Here is a 25,641-nt window from a genome sequence, read left to right as displayed (position 1 = left end):
TTTGTTTTTGTTTTCAAGTAAATGCAGTATGCTTCTGTAAAAACAAGCAAAATAGTGAAAAAAATCATGTTTGGTATTTTCCTTTTGTACGTGTCTAAAATTAGAATAGTGCATTTCACTTTTTTTTTATAAATAAGCAAACATAGTTTAAAACTTGAAGCAGATTAAACATGTAAAGTAAATGATTGACATTTTGCTCCCAGGCGCATAGATGGTAGATTCAGCTAAGCACAAATACATTAGCCCGTGGAGCAAGGTGTACATTTTACAGTTCATGTCGTTGGATATAAATGAGGAAGCTGTGCTTGCGACATTGTTGCATGTTATGAGCTGATCTTTTTCAGGCTAAACAACAAAGCTACACACAAGTTACATGACCGCAATTAGGAACAGCAACTCCCTCGGGGAGAGAGATTTATGAGTAGGTGTGCAAGAGTGTGTTTGTGTGTATGGGATCTTGAAAGTGCTGCACACGGGTAAAGTAGCATGGTGTTTGTAATGCCATTATTTTTACAGTGAAGCTCCGTTTGTTGGTCCTTCTCAAGTGATTAATTTATTCATGACAGTTAAAAATAAAACCAGGAGAGGACCCTTGTGAGAATATCAAGGCAGCGGAAGGAGCTGGAAGGGTGTCAAAACATCTGTTGGTCATACTGCAGAGCTGCACCCAGTAATGATCCAAAAACACAGAAACTGGAAATGTTATTTTACAGACTCCTTAGATGCTGGTAGAACATTTTGTTCTGTTTTTTTGTACTTTATCAGTTTATTTGGCAGCTCCATTGGTTAAAAACTTTTTTTTTTCTGCTTGAGGAAAAAAATGAGAGCTGAATCTTTAATCTTTATGCTTGCCCAAAATGCTCTTTTTGGATTATAATAGTGGATGAAACCAGGACTTTAAGCTGTTCGCATGAAAGGAAAAATGAAGGTTAAAAAAAAAAAGAAAGAAAGAAATCCCACAATAAATGCAGTGTTTGGGCAGTTTTGGCTTTAAACTAACATTTTATTTTACTCCTCCAGGACACACTGGATGCTTACCAAATAAAAAGAAAAGGGAAGGCAAACATAAACTATACTGAAGTGCTGGTTGTCCATTTTAAATGCATATTTAAATTATTCTTCTCATGCAGTGCAAGGATACAGCCTCTGTTTTCTTTGTGGGTAATGATGCAACATAAAATAAAATAAGGTGACCTCCAGTAGCTGAATATCAACAGCCACCAGTAAGATGAAACATCAGTTCTACTATTGTAAAATCTTTGTAACATCTTTACAATTTTTCTTACAGTCCATAAGCTAACATTTACCCATACTCCTGATTTTCTGTTAAAGTTTAACTTTACCCCCATGTCAGTCATTTTCCAGCTACCCCCTCAGATCACAACATCCCATTTATTCCGTAAGTGTTTGTGATCACATGTAATTTGGTTTTTCTCTCCACTGTCCCAGTGTTGATGGCAGCTGATGGGGTCTTACAGAGCCAAGCCTTTTATTCTCCTGAGATCATGTCCCAAAACAGCATCTGGCCATGCCTCACAGCCAGACATACACAGTCTCTCACACAAACACACACATACACATGCACACACAGTATCTAAACTATATTTAAGCAGTTCTGTCTATCCCACTGCTGCATTAGCTCTAAGTATTTGTCCATCTGTAGCCATTCTATTTCTTTGCAGTCTGTTGCCTGCTGTTGAAAATCTCACTGCTTTGCAATTTTATAATTGTATGGACATATGGTCTCTGATGAAAATGATGTCATGCCATATGAGAAGCATAATTCACATTCATGAATATCACAATGTGAAGAGTTTGCCCCCCTACACAAATATATACTGTGGAAAAACCCAGCATGCTCTTTACTGTACACTGTAAACCAGTGCTACTAGCTTTGGTCCTGCAGGTTTCCAATGTTTCCCTGCTCCAACACACCTGACTCAAACTAAATGGATCCAACAATCTATGAAGTTCTGCACAATGGCTCATTAATTTGAGTCAGTTGTGTTGGAGCAGGGAAACATTAAAACCTGCGGGATTGTGGCCTCTTAGGGCCAAATTAATTAGCCCTGCAGTAAACATTCTGTTAAATGAGCTATAGATGAGGGATGAAATATTTTCCAACTCTCACAATTTTTCCATCTACATTTAAATTGTTTTACAATTCTGTTATATTCTTATAGCTTCAGTCAACATATTATCTGAAATTCAGCCTAAAGCCAATGAGAAATAATGTATTGTTAAGGTACTGGGTTGAAAGAGAAGAGAAGAGAAGAGAAGAGAAGAGAAGAGAAGAGAAGAGAAGAGAAGAGAAGAAAATTCAAACACTTTTACTCAGATTAAGTTTGCATGTCATTATAGCATAATGAGGTAGCTGGTACAGCTTCTCCTCTGAAACAATGGTGACCTCAACAAGGTTATTTATAATGTGGGCAAACAATGACCATAAAATTAGTGCAAACATCCTGTGCAGCACTCTCCAACTATTTAAAAATCTAATATTTACCTCATTATATTCTGCATTTTCTCCACTCAAATGTGCTCATAAAGCCCTGCAGCACATCGAGAAACCTTGCTGGCATCCTCTAAGCATTAAGCAAAATATATGAACAGAAACAATAACACCTGGAGGAAAAGAAGCTCATTCAGTATTATTTGGTTACAGTCAAGTGAGGCATTACTGCTTTGTATTGGATAACCATCTTTCAATTAGTTGAGCTAAAAAGTAATTAGTATTTCACAGCTTTTTAAGTTAACAAGACAAAGAATGTCTTCATATTGGCTTTTAAAATGCATCTTTATGTCATTTTTCATTGTCTTTCGGTCTGCTCTATTACTGTTATTGACTGACTGTTATTAAGTGGATCTTCATCATGCTGGTAGAACTATGGTGAACTAACTTCATCCCATATAATGAGTGAAATTCTGCCATGCTGCTCTGATCTGTTACATCCACTATGGGTGTAAACTCTGGCAGAAACAGCTGTTATACCTTCCCTGTTTCTGCAACCAGATCGATGTTGGGAGACGCAGGGGAGGTGATTTCTTCTTGGCCGAAACCGTGGCTAGCCTTAGGGTTAACAGCAAGACATATGTGGGGTAGCCAGAAGGTTGGCAAGACTTTAATAATCTGGATCACTAAGTGGAAATATTTACAACAAGTTCAAAAAGATCCATAGAAAGTTAAGTTGGTTGTTGAAGGCTGCAGTATGTGGCGCTTACTGTAGTAGCAGGCGAATTAATGGCTTCTCCCCCTAGAAAATCTGGCTCACTGTTTGGTGGTGGTGGTACACTGGATCCTTGTATGAGTCTTGAAAATCAACCACCAACCTTGCCAACCTCCTATTTAAATCAAACTGGATCACGTAGCTCTAGCTTAGTCAGTAAGAAAGCTATTTTAATACTGAGCTACTCTTTGACATTCTTCATAATCCAGTATTAGCTCAAATGTGAAAATCTTAACATTTTGCTTTCTGCTTCATGTTTGTTAGTATACTGGTTTGATTTGCTCATTCACTTCACCTGTTTCTTTTTAGTTTATCTGCACACACACACACACACACACACACACACACACACACACATATATATATATATATATGGTATATACCTTGGTATTTTTTCACGGTGTCCTTAATAAAAATGCATACATCAAATCCTTTTGAACTACATACATATCTGGGAAGACTAATTAGTTCTGATGTGCTAAAATATTGATTATAAATGTTTATTGACATGAACTCAGTGGTAATTAACTAAACTATCAGGATTGGTGGGAATAGTTTTTCTTCGACCTGCCATAGTTCTATGTGAAATAAGGCAGAGCATAGTGTCACAGCAGCACAGCTCACTCTCTAGTCATTCAATCCCAAACAAAGTCATATGTGGAGATATTTCAGTTTGACAAATAGCTGCAACATGTTGTGGGATCCATGTAGGAAGACCACAAACTTCCACACACACCTGAGAATCAATCATAACACAGAAGCTGAGGTGATGAAATTATGATAAGGATATCTGAAGAGAAGAAGAGCTCCAGGTGCTGCTAAAGGGTGAAGACAGAATCTCTCTCTGAGTCCTTTACAGCCTTTTTCCACTAGTACCCTCTTAGCCCAGCCAGACACCACCCCTTCTGATTTGTAGGTGTTCCCATCAGGATTTTCTCCAGGTGAATGGATATATTTTTAACACTTACTCCATTGAGGTTCTGAAGGTGCGAAGCCAGGCTGAAAATCGTGACATGTCAATTTATCAGGCCACTATTGGCCAGACTTAGACATCATGGGATGAGTCACATAAGCGACTCTCAACCCTGTCATCTTTAGAACCCCAAAGTCACAACTGTGGATCACAACAATGGCAACAGCGGCAGCAGAGATGGCGTTTCAGAAACAATGACCATGGTCCAACACAGAGGTGAAGACCTTTTTGTGCTTGTTAGCCGACAAAAAAATTCAGGCCGAGCTAGATGGTGCAATTCTCAATGAGAAGGTTTTCCAGCAATTGACGGTTAACGGAGGCTCACATTGTTGTTGTTCCATGTGTGTCGCAAACAAAGGATTTCACAATATTTACTAGCCTCCTTGCTAAGACGACCCCGCCCACACTGAACGCAGCCTCAAACGCCTGCTATTGTAACGGGAACAATTAAAATTGGGGTGATGTGGTGTCAGCTGAATTAAGATTAAGTGGGAACTAGTGGGAAGGGCCATTTGTTCTGTAGGCAGGTACTATCAGATACTATCAGATACAGAGGGCTAAAATGTGGAGCTGTTGGAGACATGTAGCACTGTCACTAAATTTTGTGTGATTTTAAGTCAGTTTGTTAGGAATAGATTCTTGTGCTGATGTTCAAACAACAGGAGTTCCCTGCAATCTTAATATGAACAATCCCATTTTGTTCAAATGTGCAGTAATAATATGGTTTTGAAACAAGTAATAAAATAAGTAAATGCTAACAATAAAAAGCTGTATGAGTTCAGCTTGGAGTAATGTGTGACCCTGAGATCACCTCACATTAATTCAACGGGCCCAGATTTTGCCAAGTAAGGTTACCTGAAGAGTAGATCTATACATAGACCAGGGGCCATTAAAATAGCCAGGACTTGGAATAAATCAAACTGTGAGCTTTAAAAGAAAACCAAAGAACTGAAAAATATGCAAGGGATAAGAAAATTAACACCAATCAGTTTAATTTGTGTTGACTGGTGGTTAATTGAGTATTTTTTAGTTGTAGGAAGAAATAGCTTAATTGCATGGCCCTGCAAAAATAAATAATAATAAAAAATTGGCTGGCCTCATTTCATCCAGTGTAGATCACTGATTATATAGAAATGTTATTCTAGTGGTATCTAGCTCAATTTGACAAATAAATAAATAAATCAGATTTGTGGATGATAATGGGTGGTGGACCTTCGTATTTTTGAAACTCCAGGTACAGCCGTGGTGTTGAAGGTGACGTTTCATGCCTTCCTGTGCATATTTAGCCACAAACGTTATATCAAGGTAAGTAGGAAGAAGAAGGAGAAGATGATAATCCAGGAAGCTTCCAGCAATTATTTTTTTCTACTATTCTGCCTTTCACTTGAAAGCATCTGGGACAGGCTCCAGGGGTTGGATGGGGTTTAGCTCATGTTGCAAACCTTAGCCATGGTTGTCTTTTGTTCCATCAAAGCACATATTTATTTCTAGTGCGGTTTGTTTATCTGTCACTAAGAATATGCAAAAATAGACTCCCTGGCTAAATTTTATGAAACTTGATGGAGACGTGGAGCATAAGTAAACGGAAGCTGCACAACATTTAAGAGTGGGCAGCTTGCATTAAATGAACAAATCAAGGCAGGGGTTGTGGACCAGGATGTGTTCTGTGAGTGTTTTTTTGACAGTTGATTGAAAAATGTCAGTAGCTGCATATCAAAGCCAAAGTTTATTGGTTTAAACCGTCACTTTAGTTATCCTCTGTGTCACAACACAAAACCATGAAGCCATTTGTGTCATTTTTATATCTGATGACAGTTACACATACAGTGGATGAGCAATCAGGCTTGTATATTTCATGTATTACACGAACACGACATGTAGATGATTATAGCCAAGTTCTTGGGTATTCAGACTGGATGTTGCAGCCGGGGGAACATTAGCTGAGGTCATTCATCAGCAGTCAGCCTCCACAGGCAGAAACTGGACATTCACTATCCCCGACCTATGTTCCCTATAAACTGAGACAATGTCGTTCTAAAACTGGTTTTCATTCTGTGAAAAGTCTCTCATCATTGGTGAATTGTTTGCCTTTCTGTCTCTGTGGGGGCATGGATTGTCCTTGGTCCTATGGGGCATTTGACCAGTATCATGAAGCATTAAGTTGAAAGAAGTAAAAACAGAATACAGGAGACATCATTTTAACAAGGTTTATACAATAGGTAAAGCCAGCCCGGCAATGTGTTCAGTCAGATAAGCATTCGTGCCATGTTTTGTGAGACTCTTAACCGCACTCAGCCAAGATGCACAAAAATGAAACCTGCAGCTAATCTTGGAATTTGAGCTATTTTACTAGAATGAGGGATAAGTACACAAGTGTACCTGTTTGTTGTGTGGGTTGTTTTAATTCACATATTGACACTACTTCAAGTTAATCATGCAGCTAATAAACATACATTTGTGAATTAATCATGTAAATAGGAAGTCAGTTAAGTTAAAACTGTTTTCTGATAATAAATTTAGCTTCTTTTACAGACTGACAGCAAAATGAGCTACTGACTCTTTTTTTTTCTTCAGTCATTAAAAGGAATCATGGGACATGGGACAGAAGTTTAATCGTGAGGAAAATTTTTCAAGGCACAGCTCAACAGCTTCTCATACTTCTAAAATTCAATTATTTCCACGGAAAGCTTTAACAACCAAAAGATAACAGGAGGAAGTTAGGAGTCACCAAATAGGACTTATTTCTGCACACTGTAAATAAAAAGGTTAAAAATAAAAATAGTAATATTCCAGAAGGGTAAAAATATTTTTTTTTTTCTTTTTTTTTTTACATGGGATCTCTTGTTTGACCTTTTAATGTTTAATTAAAGCATGTATAATAACAATTATATTATCTATTAATATGTAAGAAAAATACAAACTGCAGAAAACTTGTTAAAATACAACTGTTGCCCTGAGGCAACAACACTGTTACGGAAAACTGGAAATGTTGGCTTCAGGCAACGTTGAACCATTGTGTCTTTAGGTATATTTAGTGGTAAATAGCAGATTATTCAACATAATTTTGTTCTAATCTTTATAATTAAGTAAAGATAAACTTGTTGGTGCAGGAATGTCAAGTTCAGGCTATTACTATGTTCTGTAGAATAATTTAATTACAAAAGCACTGAGCAGCAATACCACAAGTAATGCCAACACATGTCAGGAAATAAACCAGTAAAACCGACAGGAAACACGGATGGTTAAACTCTGGAATTTGACTCTAGTTTCATGCCTAACAAATGGTCGTGATCTTTGTTTTAATATGTCATTTGTGTAAAATGTTATAAAGTGACCCTTAAATTCTTTTATACATTCATTTTTTGGGTTGTTCCACAATGGTCAGACATAAACACCTTTAAACAACTTCCTTTTTTCATGCTTTTACATGTAAAATTGTGTTTATTGTAACTTGTTGAAGTTACTGATATTTTTATACATTTCTAAAATAAATGTTAATCAAAAGTGCAATGCTGTCTGCAGGCAACAGACCACAAAAACTTACCAAAAACACTAAAAGCTACTAAATTTCTCTAGAAATCTAGGTATTTCTCTGTTTTTGTGGGGGTTGGGGGTGGGCGAGGGTATATAAAACAAACAAACAAATAAACAAACAAAAAAAAACACAAAAACAAACAAACAAAAAAAAACATTGTTTTCCTCATTGGCGTGATGCATGTGGGGTTTTAAAATGACATTTTATAGAAATCATTAGAAATTTCAAAATGTATTATGATGTCTTTTTATGTGAAATTAATTATATTTCATGTAAATTTCATGTATTTTCACAGTTTTCTTTTTATTATTTTACATTAGACATGTAAAATCTATTTCTGTAATCCTATTGGCATTTCACCGTATTTAAAAAAAAAATACAGGAAGACTGTGAAAAAATACTTTTTATTTTTGTATTTTAATGATAAATCTCTGTATTCTTGGTTTCCTTTCACTCTCTTTGTATAACACAAGATAATTTCTACAATTTGTTTCAATTATATCTGATGTAACTGACAAGAAAACAGGAATATGGTATAATTGCTGTAAATACAACATCTTGAAAGTTAGAAATACTATGGCTCACCTTGTTGGGCCTGTGTTTCACCACTCAATAAAAATGCAATAATGTTTAATCTTTACTATGCAACACAGTATATATTTCAATCTCTGGAGTTAATGGTTTCTCAACTGAAGTGGCCGCACTTGCAAATAACAATTTTGCTCCTGCAAATGAACTCAACTCCCTGATGAGGTGAAAAGTCTACCAGCCTTGACAGTAGGGAATGATTTCACACAGGCTCCTTATCAAATCATATTCACACACGCACGAGCACACATAAACACACCAGCTGTCAATGCAGTCATGACTGAATATATGAATGTCAGAATCGTTCAACAGGAGAGGCAACAATGAAGAGACACTAAGCAACTGGGGGAATCAGTATGATGTTTATTATCTGTGAAAATCCACATGTATTAAACGTTTATATATATATATAAAAAAAAACAAAACAAAACATATATTTAATATTGCAATCACAATCCACAAAGCTTGTTGTTTTATTATTCAGGCCCAGTATTATTTAGAAGTAATCTACATGGAAATTAATATGCAGTAATTGTGTTATTGTTGTCCAATGTGAGGGCTTCTTGTCTCCTGGTGCTAAAAAGTTGATAATGACAGACATTAGCTCACTCTGAAACTGTGAGACAATACAGATACATATTATTTAAATGCATGTCAAGTAATGTTTTTATTCAACCAATGATCTGTGAGTTGCAATTACACTTGCACTTTGCCAAAAGCAGGATAAATGCAACAGAAATTAAAAACTTTATTAAAATAGTTCTTTTGTGTTTGGTTTTTTTTTCACTGACCGATCACCCACCGAGTTCGTAACCTGGGAGTGTTGATAGACTCGGTTCTGACTTTCAGCAGCCACATCAAAACTTCACTAAGTAGCTTTTTACCAGCTCAGAAACATCAACAGAATTAAAAGTTTAGTCTCCCAGAAAGACCAAGAGAAACTTACTGGTCGTTTAACAGGACTTCTTAAAAAGAGCATTAAACATCTGCAGCTCATCCATAACGCTGCTGCTAGAGTTTTAACCAGGACTAAGAGATCTGAACACATCACACCAGTTTTGAAATCTTTACACTGGCTTCCAGTCAGTCACAGAATAGATTTTAAAACCCTTCTGATTGTTTACAAATCCCAGAATCGTTTAGGCCCAGAATACATCTGTGATATGTTCAGAGAAAATGAACCTAGCAGAGCTCTTAGATCCAAAGACTCTGGTCAACTAGTCCAAACCAGAGTCCAGACTAAACATGGAGAAGCAGCATTTAGCTGTTATGCTGCAAACAAGTGGAACAAACTGCTAGTGGAGATTAAATTTTACCAAATGTAGACACTTTTAAATCCAGGTTAAAAACATTTCTTTTCTTTTAATGTGTCAGTGTCTGGAGCAAATAAACACCTGGATGAGGGAGAATTTTCTACAATTAAATGAAGACAAAACTGAGATTATTCTGTTTGGTAGCAAAGAGAAGAGGGTCAGCATTGGTAAACACCTGGAGACTCGGGCTCTTAAAATCACCGACCAAGTACGTAACCTTGGAGTGTTGATAGACTCAGATCTGATTTTCAGCAGCCACATCAAAGCTTCACTAAGAAGCTTTTTACCAGCTCAGAAACATCAACAGAATTAAAAGTTTAGTTTCCCAGAAAGACCAAGAGAAACTCATCCATGCATTCATCTCCAGTAGACTGGATTACTGTAATGGTCTTTTAACAGGACTTCCTAAAAAGAGCATTAAACATCTGCAGCTCATCCAGAACGCTGCTGCTAGAGTTTTAACCAGGACTAAGAGATCTGAACACATCACACCAGTTTTGAAATCTTTACACTGGCTTCCAGTCAGTCACAGAATAGATTTTAAAACCCATCTGCTTGTTTACAAATCCCAGAATGGTTTAGGCCCAGAATCCATCTGTGATATGTTCAGAGAATATAAACCTAGCAGAGCTCTTAGATCCAAAGACTCTGGTCAACTAGTCCAAACCAGAGTCCAGACTAAACATGGAGAAGCAGCATTTAGCTGTTATGCTGCAAACAAGTGAAGCAAACTGCCAGTGGAGATTAAATTTTACCAAATGTAGACATTTTTAAATCCGGGTTAAAAACATTTCTTTTCTCATGCGCCTATGCATGAAATCTGCACGGTAACTTTTTTTAACTTATCTTGCTTTTAATCATTTTAATGTAATTTATTATTTTATTGTGATTATGTGTTGATGCCTTTTACTATTCTAAATATCTGTAATGCCTTTGTTTTATGTAAAGCACTTTGAATTGTCCTGTACATGAAATGTGCTGAACAAATAAACTGCCTTGCCTTGCCTTTTTTTTTTTTTTTTGGCTTTTCTAAATGAGAAAAAGGTAAAAAACATATAAATGTATCTGATCACCACAAAGATTCAGGCATAACTATGTAACTCCAAATTATGCATATTCTATGGATAACTATCCATCCATTGTCTAAATACCCTATTATTCCAATGCATGGCCATGATGGTGGCTAGAGTCCAGCAGCTGTGAGGTGGTAAGCTGCAAGTGGCATGGTACACCCTGGACAGGCTGCTAGTCCATTATAGGCCCAAAACAGTCACACAACCAACTATTCACGCTCATACTTGTTCCTAGAGAGAATTTAGAAATGCCAGTCAAACTAACAAGCATGTTTTTTGCACTGTGGGAAGCCGGAGTACTAGCAGCAACCCATGCATGCATGGGGAGAACATGCGAAACAGGAAGGCTTCAGCAGAGCTCTGAACCAGGAACCTTCTTGCTGTGAGGGCGGTCCTAACCACCACATGCCCTGCAGCTTATATTTATAACTAATTCAGTATAAACTAATAAAACTTAGACAGAAACACTAATGTTATTAAAAATCTCTGAGGGTCAAACTGAAAATTCCCCTAAAACAAGTTGGCTTTGAAAACAGATTTTTGTTATTATTTATTTATTTATTTATTTTACATAAAAGTGTCACTTGATTTCATCTATAATTATTTTTTTTCCCCTAAGAGAATCTGTATTGTCACCAGGGGAGATCTATGTGACCCAAGATATGAATAAATACTACTAAAGTACATATGTGCACAAGCCTGATGGAAAAAAGACTACATGCAAAGATGAAAAAAGTAGAATAGCATTAAGGAGAAAAAGATGGAACTGTCATATGTCAAATAAGTTAATCCAGAAAAGTATTTTACCATAAGAATGATTACATAAAAATTTACATTAACAATATATTAATAATAATATAATATTAATTATATACTAACTATTAATGTATATATATATATATATATATATATAAAAGAGTACAGTACAGAGTACAGTACATATTTTTTTCTGTTCTCTTATTAATAGGCTCTTGTCAACAACAGTGGTCATCTCCTCTTAGTATACGAAAATGTGTCACATATGGAACAATGCTAAAAATGAATAATAACAAGAAAAGGAACAAGAATAATAATGGTGATGATATATGAAGCATAAAGAGGTATACTCTTTATGTTTCTGCAGAGTGAAAAAAAGATACAGGCCCGGACAAGAGGATGATTTCTTTAGTTGATTAATGGCTAGTCAAGAGACCCGAATAAACAATAAGCAATCAACATTTTGATTAAAGCTCGGTCAGGCTATTGGCTTCTTTAATCTCCACATTATGTGTGTCTCTGACCCCCAGTGAGTTCTCTTTCTTCACCAGTGTCTGGAAGCAATTAATACGTGATACAAAGAAGCATTTAACTGCTGTGCTGTGTGATTTAGTGCTAATTATCCAAACAAAGAAGATGCACTGTCTTAATCATCAAATCTTATTTCCTTTCAACATGCATGCATTCTGAGCATAATCAGATCTGCTTTGAGTACAGGGAAGTTTGCATGTGAAATCGGGAAGATTAAAATGAACACCTACTTTTAGCTGTTCTATACTGTGTGCTATAAGAACACAGGTAAAGCCAAGGGTGTCGTGACAAAGCAGTGTCAAAGGCTGTCAGGTTCTCAAGCTAATTAAACCTCTGGCTCATTTTGTTCCCAAATCACTCCTCACAAAGACCCTTGAGTGGCATCAATGAGCAAGCTCAGGCTTAAGTGAATGTTTACCTTCCCTAATGACTATCTGTCTTGGTGCTTGGGTAAAAACCAGTGGCACGGTTCTCAGTGTAACTCGAGGTTACACAGACTCACAAAGAGACGAGATCTCGGTAAGAAGTCTGTGTGCCAGCTGTTTAATGACAAAAGACCATTTGCAGGTTGTCATTACTGTTGCTGTGCGTAATGATTGTTGAGCAGCATGGCAGCTCAATAATGCACCATGCTGCTTAACACAGAAAAGATGCAAGGATTTCCTCACCTCTTTTCTGCCTGCTGGCTCCATTTCTAAAAGAAATACATGGAAGCAGGAATCTCAGCTACCAACTCTGACACCATTGCATTTGGTCACAGACCATACATCCCAACAATAAGGAAATGAGGTGGTTAACTATTAGGGTTTTTTATGATACTTTCAGTATTTTTTTCTGGTTTAACTGGAATTATCTCAAAAGTAAACTTATGATTTCTCATCTTTATGAACATTTGGGATAAGGGCTTCCCCCAACTAGTGGCTGGGCTCACCCCTAGGGTGAAAAGCATAATCATATAGAGGGCTCATAGTAGAGTCACTTCTTCTCTGTGTTGAAAGGGGCCAGCTGAGGTGGTTTGGGCATCTGGCCAGACGTCTCTAATCCCTCTAATCTAGAAATCCCTCATTCTAAAATGGTGTTAACCTCAAAGTTTCCAAACTGAACTAAGGAACTTTGAAAATACCTTATGCTGAAAGTGTTTCCAAGCAGGCCCTGACTTACATTTAGAAATCATTTGTTCCATTTCTGTTTCATTTTTAAAACATAAGTCCAATATCTCCCAACCTCTGAAGGGAGGCTCAATAAAGTGGGGGGGGGGGGAACTTAGCAGTACTGGACTTTGTCATAATCGGTTGTGTATTTCTAAAGTTTTCCAGCACACATATATGAGTTATTTAATTGTTAATTTCAGGTGTTCTATGCATGCATTTCATCTGCACTACAAGACACAGTCTCTTAAAGAACAGAACGATAAATGGTGTCAGAAACTATCTTATTTGTGTTGCATGCTGTACATATTGGAAATTCTAAGTAACATTCCTTCATGGCTTATACATTTCAAAAGCTCAGCTAGGGGATATGTGACTGAACGCAGCTGCAGAGGTTCTGCTTTTTCAATCTTTGGGGGCCTCAAAGAGCAGAAAAGTGACTTCTTGTTACTGTTCACTGCACCCCCACCATGACCTGCACATTGCAAACACCTTCCTAGTGCTTTAATGAGCACTTTGCCGTGACATTGTCTTTAATCTTTTTACCACTGCGCACTTGGTTCACATCCACACGGTCCACACGGACAACCTTATGTTCCATCAATTGACAATCAATTCTCTTTCCTTCCCTGTCTCTCAAAAAGAAATAAACAAACACTCTGGCTTCAGTGTGCACTGCAGTTCCTTAAACATAATCTACTCTTGTACACATACACACTCAAATCAATGAATGATTTATTTGAAATAGTAAACATAAGCTGTTGGGACTTGCTTCTACAGCATTCAATTGAGTTTTGGGGCACTGAGACCTGAAAACAGTAGGCTACTTTTAAAAACTGCCTAATGTTATGTGAATCCATGGAAGTAACGAGCCATCACCCTCCCCATACTTTCATCTTTTACTCAGAATTTTAAAAAGAATATATATATATATATATATATATATATATATATATATATATATGTGTGTGTGCTTACAGACGAACTTTAAGTGGTCAGCAACAATGCAGCTTAAAAACAGGAAAAAGAAAAACCCTCAATCCAGACGAAATCCTATAGACCAAAGCCTGCCTGTTCCTATTAGGTAGTTGTCCTTCACAAGTCCTCATCGCTGTAAGGCAGGGTCAGAAGAGAAAGGCACCCAATCCCAAGACATGATGATGAAACCGTGACAAATCAACTCATTCTTTCACTTGAGATTCTGCAAGTCGCTGTGCCATGGGATTTCTGCCTCTCTTTGAGTTTGGGAGCTAGTGAATCTCGAGACTCAATAGTGTTCATTTCTCTAATCCAATCCCTGTATAAAACCTCTCTTTGAACGTCTGCAGAAAAGCTGAAAGGCAGCACATATCCCTCCCTTCGTTCGCTGCTCTCTGCCTCTGATCCGCGCTCAGTGTCCGACGCACAAGCGCTTGGATAGAGCAGATCTAATTAAGTTTGCTGATGGTGAAAGTGATGATTATTCTGTAGGAAAGGGGAGAGGGGGAAAAGGGGGCAAGGAAGATAACGAGAATAACTCATCTGCTCCTCTTCCTCACACTCCTTGTCTTCCTCATGAAGATGGTGATCATCATCGCCACCACAACCACCTTTAGTCATTATTCAAATAAGTCAAACTTGCTCGTGATTTATTTAAACTAAAATAATCTTCATTTAAATCGGTTAGCTACACCCAACCAATTCCCAGAATATGAGTTTTATTAAACCACTTTCCCTTTGTCTCTTATTTTAATTAACATTTTTCAAATAGATATTTAATCCCCCAAAAATCCCATATTTGTATTTTAAGAATAAACGAAAATACCTTTACAATTATAAGATATATTGCAAACGTCCTAATAAAGAGGAAGCAGGGCAGTTCATCTGGGACAAATTCCTCTCTTTATTTATTTATTTATTTATTTATTCATTCATTTATTTATTTATTTATTATTCATAGAAGGATCGCCTGCAGGTGTTCCATCAGTTTCCTAAAATGAGGCATCCAACACACCACCATCCTCTCACCATCTCCGCATCTAGCCTGCCTCCCCCTCCACTTCTGAACACCTCCTACTCTCACTTCCTCCAGTTACGTCCCAGCCAACCGGGAGTATTCTCACTGCTGGAATAAATTAAATAGAGTCTGTATGGTACGGAAGGAGGGGGGTGGGTGAGAGAGCGCCCCGAATGCCATTCACACACTCCGTGCGTTGGGAGTCCAGTCACCGTCAGTCATCAGCTGCTCTTCGCTCGCCCTGCGTGCGCCCAGAGCGCGTCTCTCCAGTCAACAGCCGAGATGAGTTAAAGGACAATAGCTTACCTCTCCCTCCTCAGATGTGGGTGGTCTCTGTGTATTCGCTGATTCAGAAATCTTTTAAAAAATGACCATTCAACCCGGTAGGTTTTGAGTCCGCTGCGACTCATTCCATTGGAGTAAACCTGCTGTAGCCTTCCTGCAGCGCATCGTCGAAGGCTCTCCGCTGGAAATATACCAACAGAGCTTATTCTGAGGAGCACTGGATGCTTTCTGTTTAGTTCAACTTGTGCAGCCCGTCATTGTTTGTTTGCCTCCGAAAAGAAAGTCTGTTTCCAATGCCGTCCAGTCTACGCGCCTAGCCGAAAGCAACTTCACGGTCCTATCAAGGGATTTTACGGAAATAAATTCCGATCAATCACGGACTACATGACTTACAAAAACAGGTAAAAAGCACGCAATCAAAGTGTTATTTTACCCTATTAGTTATAATTTTGATGTCTGTATTATGTGGGCAACAAGAAGTGGACTGATAGCAGTGAAGTGACCATTTGCTGACATTTCTCACCCAGTTAAAGTGAACAAATTAAGCCACCCCACTTCATCTTTATCATATAGTGCCTAAAACCAAACATCTGATGTGTTGTTCTTTTTCCCCATGCCTTGTTCTTTTACTCTTCCCCCTCCTTCCAGCAGGACTTATCGGGAGTACAGGGAGAATGAAGAATCACCGGGGCCGGGGGAAACAGCATGAGTGGCCCGTGCATCTTCGTTAGACCGGTGGCCCTCATGTTTCTATGGAATTGGTTATCACTAAGCCTGCTCCAGAGCTGGTTGGCAGTAGGGGCAACTGCGGCGGACTCTACCGGGGCTGGCTTCAGCGGCTCCACTGGGCCCCTGGGCTGGCTCCTCTCTGAAAAGGGTCCTTTCCACAGCTCGCAGGAGTTTGTTGATTTCACAGAGCGCTACCAGCAAGGATTCACCACCAAATACAAGATATACAGGTGAGGGACAGTGGACAACAGTGTCAGGAATGACTGCATGCTCTATAAAAAAGGAGAAGGAAGTTTGAGCATTCAAAGTCGAGAAAATGTAGGAAATTTGAAGGCAAAAAAGTTTTTAAGAAAGCAAAGGCAAGAGATCACATTATATTTGTTCTTTATACTATAAACAATATAGATTAAGTAGTTGGAAAATGAAGATTACACAGTGGAGTTTTGCATGCAAATGAAAGCTCAGTGTGGAGTCTGTATGGATCCAAGCTTCTTTGGGTGCGACTGCTTGCCTCCTCTGTTTTGTGGGTAGTGAAGACATATGGTTGGAGGATGCCAAACCCTCAGAATGGTGCATATCAGTGAAAACTCCAAGTGGAGATACCACAGGAGAGTTTCAGCAAAGCAGTGGGACATTACAGATATCTGACTGAGCCTGTTGATGTGTGACAGTGGGTAGACAGAGGGGCTTTAGAAGTGTGTGGTGTGAAGTATGGTGGGTGTGTGCTTAGAAGCGGCAGGGTGTTGTTTGAAAGCTTCCTGTGATGTATGATGTCATCTTTCCTTAGTCTTTTTTTTTTTTTTTTTTACTGAGGACATTAAATACAAAGTAAATACACAAAGGTGCATGTTCCATGTAGCATAAGCAGACGTGTAGTTCTCTCTTCTGTTTGGGTGCAGTACAAATGGCACAACAAACAAGTACTCTTTTTATATTTTAAAAACAATTTGACCTTCAAATCATACATCTTAATATAAAGAATTATTTATTGGTCATTTTGCATACCAACATGTAGCAGCAGCAAACGAGAATTGACTTTAAATGCATCTATCAGGCTTCTATTATTAGTCGCTCTTGTCAAAGAAAAGTGTGTTCATGTTTGTGCTGGTAATCTTCAAAACAGAAACACCAGAATCATTTAAACCCAGAGTAGTGAAATCCTTTTAGGTGGAGGTTCAGCACAATGCCTGTGTAAGTCAGCATGACCTACACAAACCGCACACTGTAACTGAAAGGGCAGAGTGTTGTGGGAGTGTGTGTATGCTTGTGATATGGATCACCCTGTACTGTACATACATGTTTTGTTCTGAATAGGCATGGAGATTGTTTTTTATGCACACCCCCCCATTTTAATTTCAAGTTCATATCCTTTAGAGTGGAACTTTGTTATGACATTGAAAAAAAAAAAAAATGAAAGAGTATCACCCAAAATTCAGGAAGGCTTTTTCATTTTAGAGAGATGCTGGTTTTAGTCAACAACAATCTTCATTAGGGGATAGTGCGTGAAATGTTTGAGCATGTATAGGTGTGCATATTTGTAAGTGTGCGCAAGTTAAGTGTTGATACTCTGTGATGAGAGCAATGTCGGAGTGTCCACCACCGTGCAGTGGAGGGGCTGCTGCCAGCCGAACAGAGGGCTGACTGACAGTGGCATTTAGCAGCTGACAGGGGTGACAATGCCAGGCAAAGATAGAGAATGTAGCGCTGTTTGCTTCCCAACATCCATCATTTCCTTCTTTACTATCTCTCAGTCAGCATCCTCTTTCTACTCCTCAGAATGACTTCATGCCTTGTTTCTCCTTCCCTGTATTCATTTCCTCCTGCTCATTTTGTGGGCAACCCCAAGCATCAGAATCTGACAGATATTAGCATACATTAGATTAACAAATGCACAGGATTAACAGTTTTACATAACTAAAACTCACTCATTTTCTTTGGTTTAGAAACCCAACTCTAAGCCATCTACAGAATTCTGTAATCGACAATATGACTAAAATTGATGTCCATTATGCAAACATTGGAAAGTCTAACTGTCCTTTTCCCTTGGGCTACACTGGCCTTTGAGCTATCTGACCAATAAGAAAAAAAATGGGCTGATTAGAGCAAAATCTAACAGAAGCCAGTGAAAAGGTGAAATAATAATGTCAAAAGTGTGAGACAATGTTCTTGCATCGTCGTTTGCTTTCCACAGTTTTAAAAACAAATCTCTTTTTATGTCTTTAAATATCTTGCACTTCTAGCTCTACCATCCATCAATAAGTGGTTATGGATGTTGAGAACTGAGATCAGAGGCGCTTTCACACTGCAATGGGCTGTGCAGTGATTATTTTAAGGGGTCCAAAAGAGGCTCATGTTTTTTGAAAGAAAAAGATATCCAGGTTGGGAAATCTTTGGGTTATTTGGATTGTTGCAGACACTTTGCAGCCTTTTATGAGACAATTAAAGTCCTGTTACTGCGTCTTGAACCACCACCACTCTGCATTTTAATAAAAGTGTAAAACCTGAAGCTGTTCTCACATGAGAGAACCCCACCCACCCCAATTTGGACAGCTTCCCGCAGTGCTCATGCAAATTTTGCTTTTCTAAGAGTAGAGATGCAGTATCACAGAAAGAAATATAAATGATAAATTAGCGTTTATTTTCCACCAGGTCAGCAGGAGACTAAATAAAAACTAAAATCCAAACCTTTTTTCTCTCATCTTACGTTCACTCTCCCCCTCCTTCCATCCCTCCCTCCCTTGCTTTTCAGATGATCTCAAACCAATTGCTTCTCCTTACTCATAAATATTCTCCAGAGCTCAGTTGGCCTTTTCCGTCAGGGGGCAGGGGAGAGGGAGTCGAGGGATGTGGGGGAGAGCTGGAGGACTTAAAAGTACAAAAAGAGGAGACCATGAGGGACCACAGCTTTATCCCCCCCTGCTGGCTGCCCACTGCACCAGAACAGCCTGTGGACATTTCCAAATCTAATCAATTTTAAAAAGTATCAATCTTAATAGAGTATTATTCAGAGTAGAGGTTGTAAAGTGTCTAATTTTTTACACTAACAATTTGTCATCTTCTGTCTGTATGACATTAGGGGCAGATTAAAAAGCTTGGAGATTTACTGCTCTCTCTTGCAGCACTGTGATGTGAAAGATTGTAAAAAAAAAGAAAAAAGTGATTTTCCAACAGCAAAGTTCTTTTCAAGGTCTGATCAAATGCAATAATAACTGTAATAGATTAATGGATTCAGCGAATTCAAAAGCAGTGAAAAACAGACGCAGAGGCACTTAACGATATTACTTCCACTGTGATTGCAGAAAAATGCACCCGTAGGCCATGTCAGGCACAGTGCTGGTTGTAAGACAGTGATTCATTCTTCTTCTGATGAGCTAAAAACCTCACAACAGCTGTGTGACTTTTCTTTCAGATGGAAAGGAGCCAGCTGGTTCTGTGTCCTTGTCCGGGCACTTATACCTGGTTGCATTTGAAATAGTCACCAATGAAGCAACAAAAAAATGTTTCTGACTGCTCGTCTCCTTCGTACTGGTGACACAGGGTTAAACTGGAGATATTTTATCGAGCTAATGCCAACCCTTACATCTCAGCTGGTGTAAAATGAACAAAAGCATGTTCTTTTTAATAATTTAGAGGCGTGTGGTGTTGTGAAATCATCTATGCCAGTGTGAGAAAGTCTTGTGCCATGATTTCTCGTGTGTAGTCGACTCATATAGAGAAAGTAGCATATTAGTCAAAATGTCACCATCTCCTTTCTTCTTCTTCATGGACCATAACTTTTACATCACGCCTCATCTCTTGCATTTTCTCCCCTCTTTTTTCTCTCCTGTCAGCCCACTGGCTATTACACCGACTTCATTTGATGTAAGGAGTCGTCTCTTGTAATTATGGAGCGATTAGTGTTTCAATTACATGCAGACATGTTTGTGGAGATGAGAGTGATGATTTCACAATACCTGTCATTCTGCCTGTTGTGCTTTATCTGCCTTGTGTTTATGACTTTGTCATTGTGCTGTGAGTTCTTTAGATGGGAAAGCACATTTTAAAGAGATTATGAAATGGGATGGAATAAATGGGCACATAATAGCAATGAAAAGAACAAAGAAAAAAGAGGAGAGGTTAAAGGACATGAAATCACCACACACTGCAATGCAAAACAACTAACAGATAATACTGATGCTCAATAAGTTGATATTAGATGTTTATTTTAAAACTTCTGAAGTCCTACAATAAAGTATTTTTAAGGTAATTTTATCTTTTTTCCTCCCAAATCTAAATCAAAAGATTTAAGTGTGGCTCTGCTGGATATGTGAAAGTGTAGCTCTACAACCTGTCATAGCTGAGGTGCAGTTTGGGTAACTGCCATTACTAGATAGCATATTGCAAAAAAATGTCCACTCTGGACCAAATTTTTTAATTTACCTGCATGCCAGTCATTTAGATGATACTATATTTACATTTTGTCTGTAATTCTAAAGATATCTCTTTATGTTTTAGAGATGCATGTCAATTATATTAAACAACAAGTTAAAAATTGGGATGAACTCAAACTTTGGCATAATATATGAATGTTCAATACTTCATTCTGCTGGGGCTATAAAATAATAGTCTTTTTTGCTTCGGCCAGGAGGATGTTGACTAAATCTATGGTGGCATGCCTGTTACCTATTAATAAGAGGGGACTGTCTTTACTGGGCAGCCTTTGCATTTTCTCCATGTGTTCACAGAAAACTAAAAGCTACTGCAGAGAAATTATGTATTTCATATCATGCATATTAAGTCTGTTAGATCTATTAAGCAAAACTATTCTTTTTTAATTAATTTCCATTTGGGCTCCTGTTAGGCAAGCAAATTGCAAAATTTCTTTCCAGAGATCACGGCAGGGAGACTATTTGCTTTCTATTTCCCACTAATATGTTTTTCTTTTAATCATTCCCACAATATTTACTTCATTAAATGAAGTGCTTGTTCTACTAAAAGCTCAATGGAATCTTAATCATAGATGTCGGATTTAAAAGAAAAAAAAAATATATATATATATAAACTAAATGATTATTTTTAAAAAAACACCCAAAGAAGGTTGCCAGAAATGCTGAGGTGGTACGCTTACCGGCAGCTTTGTCTTTAAGATGCTATTTAGAACCAATGAGCATTTAGAAATTGACCTGAAATGTTTAATGTCATTATCATCATTATCAATTCATCATCACCATCAATTTGTGTATAAAACACTTTTAAAACACCAGCCACAGCTGAACAAAGTGCTGAACATCTAAGTAAAATAAAAGCATAAAATATCAGCATAAACCAATGAAAATGAGTTAAATAATATGAAAAATATACAATAAAATTAAACATATAAAGAAAACTGGCCTCCTTAGCTTGTTAATTTTGATCATGAAACACAAACTCTCGAAGCTCAGGTATGGGTTTTAATGGATTCTGAAAAAATAACAAAAGGAAGTTAACCAACCTTTCCTTGCCCCTTCTTTAGATTGGTTATCTCAATATTTCAGATTGGTTTAGTTTTTCCATTTTTTTCTTTTATTTCAGCCTTTCTATATCAAGCCAATCTTCCGCTATGCTCCTGAATAGGCCTGTCACGATAACAAATTTAGCTGTACGATAAATTTTCTCAGAAATTATCGCGATAAACGATAATATTGCGCAGAGCGCTAATGTGTCATTTTGAGACCATTCTCAACTAATATAGTGACATATGCCGTAATAATGCAAGTACACATTTTCAAAGGTCAATAAACTAAATAAATAAAAGCGCCTTTTTCACTGTTGCATCTTCAAATAAACTCCAGACAAGTAGACAAGCATGCCGGTTTTAATGACGAACCAAACTTCAGCACTTTACATCGAACAAAAACCCGTGTTCTTCTTCTGCTCTTCAAAATCTACTGCTTGTGAAACAAAGTCATTCTGCCCTCTGTTGGCCTTATAAGTAACTACAACCCAGCAGTTAGCTGGGATACCACATTCACATACGCCGGGACACCGGCCCAAAAGTTATGCGGCCCACTGGGAATCCTCCCAAACCTCTCGATTAGCCGGCATTGCTCTTAATGTGTATTTTGTCATATACGGTAGTATATAGGCTGATTCTATTTGCGTAATGTGCCTGCGGATTACAGGGGTTATTACGGTAGACCAGGAAGTGGGGGCTTTGTACTGACGTCGTAAGCTAGAATGTGTGTGTTCTGCTTACATGTGGGAAGCAGCGAAACAATAAAAGAGGAGATGCTTGCATCTATTATTTACATATTTCAGCATGAGAATCGGAGGTTTAGCGCGAGAGCGTGAGAAGCCACTTAAATACGCAAGTCTCATGGCCATTGCGTGTTGGCAGCCGTGCAAAACAAATGCGGCTTACCGGCTCGTGCTGCAACATGCTGCAGTCAAGTGTGACACTAGAGAGATCACGCCGCAAGAAACCAGAGCGTTTAGTCGAAATACTCCATAGTGAAACCTATTGTCATACACAGTCTATGGTAAAGGGGGGACGAAAAAAAATTATCGCGGCCGGCAAACTTATCCTGCTCTTATTTTCTTATCGTTCAATTAATTGACTTATTGCTTATCGCGACAGGCCTACTCCTGAAGTCTATTCATTTTAAAGTCACACTATGTAGCATTTTGACCTTTAGGACTGGGATATACTTGCTGTTAGCAATGCGTCCATTCACATATCATGGCTACCACGTATTCCTAGCATTCGTTCAGTACGCAGGCCGCTCTCGTTGACGCAAGGTAACATGTCATGTGGGAGAGTTGCAATATTAACTTGAATGCTAGAGGTGCTGATGCAAACAAGAGCATGAACACGACAGATCCTATGAACACAACGATGGATAGTTTTGAAAACCGTTTCTCGAACTTCGTCCCTGGCTATCAGCATCTTTATGATTTTTCCTCCCTGTTGCACAGTGGCAAACACTTGTGCCTTAACAGTTGGCAACACACTGGAAGTGTTTGGCAGTTATATGTTATATGTTATGCTCTGGAAATCCAATGTGAGTGGTAGGTCACCCTAGCGGTGACCTCCAGTATTCAGTGTTTTCGCTGTGTCGTGCATCTGTCATTTGCAGCAATGATATACACAAACGTAGCGGAACGTTTATGTGTGTGCTTGCATATGCAGTGGTATATCCTTGCCCTAAAACTCTGCATTTCTGACTCGTTTGATGCCTCAGTGACATTTATTATGTAGATTTCTGGAGCCGTCGCCGCCCAACAGCATCCCGAGGCTGATAAACCGCACTTTGCAACTCTTTCTTCCGCATAACGTTGCAGCTCAGTTTTGCTTTATGCACCACATCACACGGTAGCAAGTGGATGTCAACACACCAGTGGCTTTAAATGCACACTGGTTGATTCAGCAAGGAAATGTAAGAGGACATCATAGTTCCATTGCCTATTTACGTTGTATTGTAACTAGTTCAAATCTCCGGCATTTATAAGCTCGTTACCCAGCTGAGAACACTTTAGCACAAACTTGTTGAGCAAACACAGCAAGAACTGTAAAAAGAAATGCACGTTTGTGACAATGAATGAATCTGCACCATAAAACATCAATCTCAGTGGTTACAAACCATGTTGTCAAGGTGAAGAGAGAGACTTCATTTGACAGAAGTGACAATTTTAATATTACATTTTTCAAGTGTTTAAGAAAAAAAGGAAAACAAGTTCACTTTAACCTAATGATAAGGATACTGTCTGCTTTTCACAGCTCCCAAGTTAAGTGTCTGTCATCATTAGACCTCAAGGTTGTTGAGATTGACTGCTTGTGTTTCTTTTTCAGACTTAATTTGAAAATGTTTTTTTTTTTTTTTTTTTTTTTTTTTTTTTCTGGCGAAAGTAAAAAGAAAAAAAAAAAGCAGATGAGGGCTTAATAGTTTTACTAAACCAAGGATGTTGATGAGCAGGAGCAGGATTTTCTGGGTTCGATGTGAAGTGTTTTGGTGGTCTAACATCCCATTTACATATAATTGGAAACACAGTGAGAGGTTTACCTTTCAGCAAATCACAAATACAGATAATTTCCAGTAATTTATATGTATATATATATATATATATATATATATATATATATATATTTTTTTTTTATTTTATTTTTTTTACCTAACACACCACAGAGCATGTCCACAGAGAACATGCATGTGTGAACACTTTCCACCATGCATGAATGCCTTAGCAGCTTTCTGGACACAAGTCCAACCATTATTCTCCAGTTAGAGGTTGAAAGTGTCTTTAGGACAAAGGCTGGGCAGCCTCCTCCTCTTCATCCCCAGCAGCAATGGCGGTGACGAGGACTTCATCCAGTGTGGCGCTTATGGCTTCTGACAAGTGTGTGACGGGGGACTTATCAGGGTCAGAGGTCTGTGGAGGCAGCTTGTATGAAAGAGAGATTTTCTGTGAGTGAATGTGAAGTGGATGACCTGAGCTTTGAACAATGGGTTCCAGTGTCAGTAGATACTCATTTGTTCCCTTGGGGATCATCAAGATTTTCCCCATTAAATTTGATTAATTATATATTCACAAGATATTTTCGATCAAATTATGGTGGTGACTGCAGCAAATTATAGTGAAGTGAACAGTGCATGGCAGCTTATGAAGTCACATGCAAAAGAGACAGCCTGATCTTATGAAATAGAGTGTGAATAACAAGCCTAACGTCATTTCACGCTATGTACAGTGAGAGGATAACACCCTGCTATGTGCTTGTAGCTTAACCCTAACCATTTGTGTGTCATTTTAACGTCATAAAAGGGTGAAAAGATTAAAATACACTAAAGTGACACACAAAAGTGTGCCTGAAACAAGTTGCTATTTATTCACATCGCCTTGTGATCACGTTGAAATAAACAAATGCATTGCAAATTAAGGAAATGTCTTTTGAAATTTGACAGCAGCATTGCTATAAATGGTCTGCAAATATCTTTTTTTTTCTTTTTTTTTTTTTTACTTTGTCATGAAAGTAACAGATCAAAAGAGAAATGAAATAACCACTAAATTGGAATTTATTCTACACATGCAAATAAATTATACCTCGTGCTTGAACTAAATTTGACTTTTTTGCTTAACTTCAATAACTTAAACACTCACAAAGAGACATGTAAAACTATACAATGGAAGACTCACTCAGTTCCAGTCAGGTCAGTTATGTGTTTTTTTATGTCACTGGGAATCTTGCCCATTGTTGTCTGTCTCCACTATAAGTAGTTCTCTTCTGTATTTACATTTGGTGTGAGTTGCTGCAGTTCTATAATCTATTTGCAAGTGTTGTGTGTTGTTTCTGTGCATGAGTTGTCACATTGATGAAGCTGTTTCTAAGTTTGCTAGAAGCTGTTGTACATTAAGTATTCTTGGCCACTGTACAGAATGTACCATCCCACTAAACATTACAACATCCCTGCAAATGCCATCAGGAACACTATAAATTGTCTTTATTCGTTTAAGATATGCAAGGAAAAAAATAGTG

The 25,641-nt window shown here is 38.0% G+C and overlaps 1 protein-coding gene across 2 annotated transcripts in view; it reads left to right on the top strand.

The window, feature by feature from the left end:
• The first annotated feature begins 15,343 nt into the window (after positions 1–15,343).
• brinp3a.1 (bone morphogenetic protein/retinoic acid inducible neural-specific 3a, tandem duplicate 1) overlaps positions 15,344–25,641 on the top strand; it is a 63,048-nt gene continuing 52,750 nt past the window's right edge. Inside the window, exons 1-2 of one of the 2 annotated variants that reach the window (XM_042007394.1) lie at positions 15,344–15,826; positions 16,077–16,384. In XM_042007394.1, the coding sequence (XP_041863328.1) occupies positions 16,131–16,384 (254 nt within the window). In that variant the 5' untranslated portion in view covers positions 15,344–15,826; positions 16,077–16,130. Of the gene's footprint in view, positions 15,827–16,073; positions 16,385–25,641 lie in introns of both variants that reach the window. The other variant, XM_042007393.1, reaches the window with a different exon arrangement.

Source organism: Melanotaenia boesemani, chromosome 14 (genome assembly GCF_017639745.1).
Source record: "Melanotaenia boesemani isolate fMelBoe1 chromosome 14, fMelBoe1.pri, whole genome shotgun sequence".
Classification (NCBI taxonomy): Eukaryota; Metazoa; Chordata; class Actinopteri; order Atheriniformes; family Melanotaeniidae; genus Melanotaenia; species Melanotaenia boesemani.
Note: the sequence above shows the minus strand (reverse complement) of the source record. Positions and strands in the feature narration are given on the sequence as shown.